At 40.6% G+C, this 2460-nt stretch overlaps 1 protein-coding gene across 1 annotated transcript in view; it reads right to left on the reverse strand.

Moving 5' to 3' along the window:
- The window catches only part of DGKH (diacylglycerol kinase eta), a gene marked incomplete at its 5' end in the record, with an annotated part of 68218 nt that overhangs the window by 56181 nt on the left and 9577 nt on the right, over window positions 1–2460 (reverse strand). The window contains one exon of the mRNA XM_006155500.3: window positions 1362–1446. Within this exon, the coding sequence (XP_006155562.1) occupies window positions 1362–1446 (85 nt within the window). The remainder of the gene's footprint in view (window positions 1–1361; window positions 1447–2460) is intronic.

Genomic DNA, 2460 nt, shown 5'->3' on the forward strand with positions numbered 1-2460 from the left:
GGGAAAGAGGGAGAGAGAGAGTGAAAGAAAGCACTCACCAGGGAGATGACCATGCCACAATCCCCTCTCCTCAACAAGCATGCCCACATGCCCAATGTAGGGTTTTTTTCTTAATTCCATTTGTTACTATTATTTTTTATAATGATCAGAGAGACACACAGAGAGAGAAAGAAAAAGCGAGAAAGCAAGCTGCCAGGTTTGGGACTTGAGCCATTCTCAACCATATGGGAATCCAACCCCTTTAACCACCACACCACCTATAGGCCCCTGTTTTAAGCCATCAGGTCCCAGACTCAAATTGTGCAGTTGGCCATGTGGAATCCAACCCCCTTAACCAACACACCACCTGACTGGCCCTATTTTCAAGATTTTTTAGAAGCACTTTTTGTTACTTTTATTTCACAAAAAGTGAAATAAAATTTTTACAATTAACTTCTCTAAAGACAGCGCCACATCTCTAGTTATCATTCCTTGCCTGAGTTTTACCAAGATTAAAATTTTCTTAATGACAAAACAAAGGTTTCAACTGTAAAATAAACAGCTGAGTTTTCCTAGAGGGGAAAAAAAAATAAGCTATCATAGATCAAATGGTCTTAATGAATCGGAGAATAATCCTTTGAAAGTCAGGTCCTGTTTTCAATCTCCACTGCTTTGAGGTTTAATCAGAATGCTGGATCTTTAAACACTGTAGTCACTTGTGGTTTGCAGCAGGGATGGAAGGAAGGGAGCTGTCTCTCTTCCTTTGTTTTATCTGGATGGGCAGGCTTATCCAGAGACCTGTCCTGCTGCCCCCCTCCAATCCAGCAGGCAAAAACAGCAAGAGAAGAATAACATATTCTGGCTATGAGTGTTGATTAACATGTTTGGAGACTGTTTAAGGGAGCTGGGTTAAGACCCAATAGATAGGTGCTCAAGGCCAGCACTGAAGGGAATAAAAGCTGACAGCAAACTGTCATCAGCTGGCCTTCCCTGGCATTAGGCCCTAAAGAGGAAACAAAATAGGCCATTCAGGGAGAACTACCAGCAGCAGAAAGGGGCCTTGCATACCTGGGGCTTTATACCTATTTGTTACTTCATTTAGTCCTCACAGAACTATAGCCTCACTTTACAGATGAAGTAATGGTGGGCCAGGAAGGCAAGTGCCATGCCCAAGCCCACATCCCTGGCGTGGGTGGTCTTGAAGGTCTCTAATTGAGATCCTGAGGGTTCTTTTCTCTGAAGGATATAACTAAAAGTAGTCAATGACTATGAAAAAAAAATTAAGTCAACATACTACCACATCTTATCAATAAGTTTTTCTCATTTTTTCAAGATATCCAACCCCACTTGAAGTGATAAGCAGGTAAAGGGTTAAGTCTTACATAAAATTCTTCAGATGCTTCTGGAGGTCCTGGAAGTAGAGAAGCCTTTGGTGGCAATTTGAGTTCATATGTCATTATACTCCACCTGAAGGGAGAAAAAAAATCTTTGGTCTAAAATTCCTTTAAATTTTAATAAACTGCATATGTATATGAATATACACACATAAATTTATAGTCATGAACAAAAGTTTACTGCATCCTAAAACAACCAAAAATAAGGCCAGCAGGTTGAAAAGAGGTTAAGGCACTGGATCCCACATGGCCACCTCCGCGGTTCAAGTTCCACACCCAGTGGCTTCAGAATCACACCCAAAGTTTTTGCATGCCCCAATCCTGAGGAGATTGTAAGAGAAGAGATGGTGGTGTGGCCATCTCCCCTGGAGCACACACACCGACAGCAAAGAACTAAAAACAACCAAAAGTGAGGGAAAGCATTGAATTTTGGTATAGGATTTACATATCTTACCATTTCTCTGAGTAGTGGTTTCCAAGTTTTTTTTTTTTCTTTTTCTTTTTTTTTAGAGAATTTTGCTATAGGGCATGAGGGCATGTGTACTTGTCAGAGAGAGAAAGAGAGACAGAAAATGAGAAATCACCCCCCTTGGGGGATGGCCACACCACAATCCCTTCTCCTCCATTCTCCTCTTAGAATTCTGGGCGTGCACGCACACACGTGTTTGTTTGTTTGCTTGTTTGGTTTTTTTAATATAAGAATTATTTATTTAATTTTATTTACTCATTAATTTATTTTCATTTAACCAGAGAAAGAGACACACAGAGAGAAGGAACATGAGAAAACAAACCACCAGGTCCTGGACTTGAACCGTGGTCAGTGACGTCACAAATTGCTGGGTCCCGGACTCTAATTGCGGTCAATTATGTGGGAGTCCAGCGACATAACTATTATGCCATCTGCTGGTTCCAGTTTCTAAGCATTTTAAGACCATGGCCCACAGTAACAAAATGCACATATGTAACAGTACTTGCTCTTCTTCAACAGGAGCAATGTACTTTTACACCTCTATTCTTTCTGGGGCATATTACACACATGCTTGCCATGTTTTTTTTTTTTTTTTTTTTTTTGGTGTGGTTTTTCTAA

The sequence above is a fragment of the Tupaia chinensis genome, unplaced genomic scaffold (genome assembly GCF_000334495.1).
Source record: "Tupaia chinensis unplaced genomic scaffold, TupChi_1.0 Scaffold000458_1, whole genome shotgun sequence".
Taxonomy (NCBI): Eukaryota; Metazoa; Chordata; class Mammalia; order Scandentia; family Tupaiidae; genus Tupaia; species Tupaia belangeri.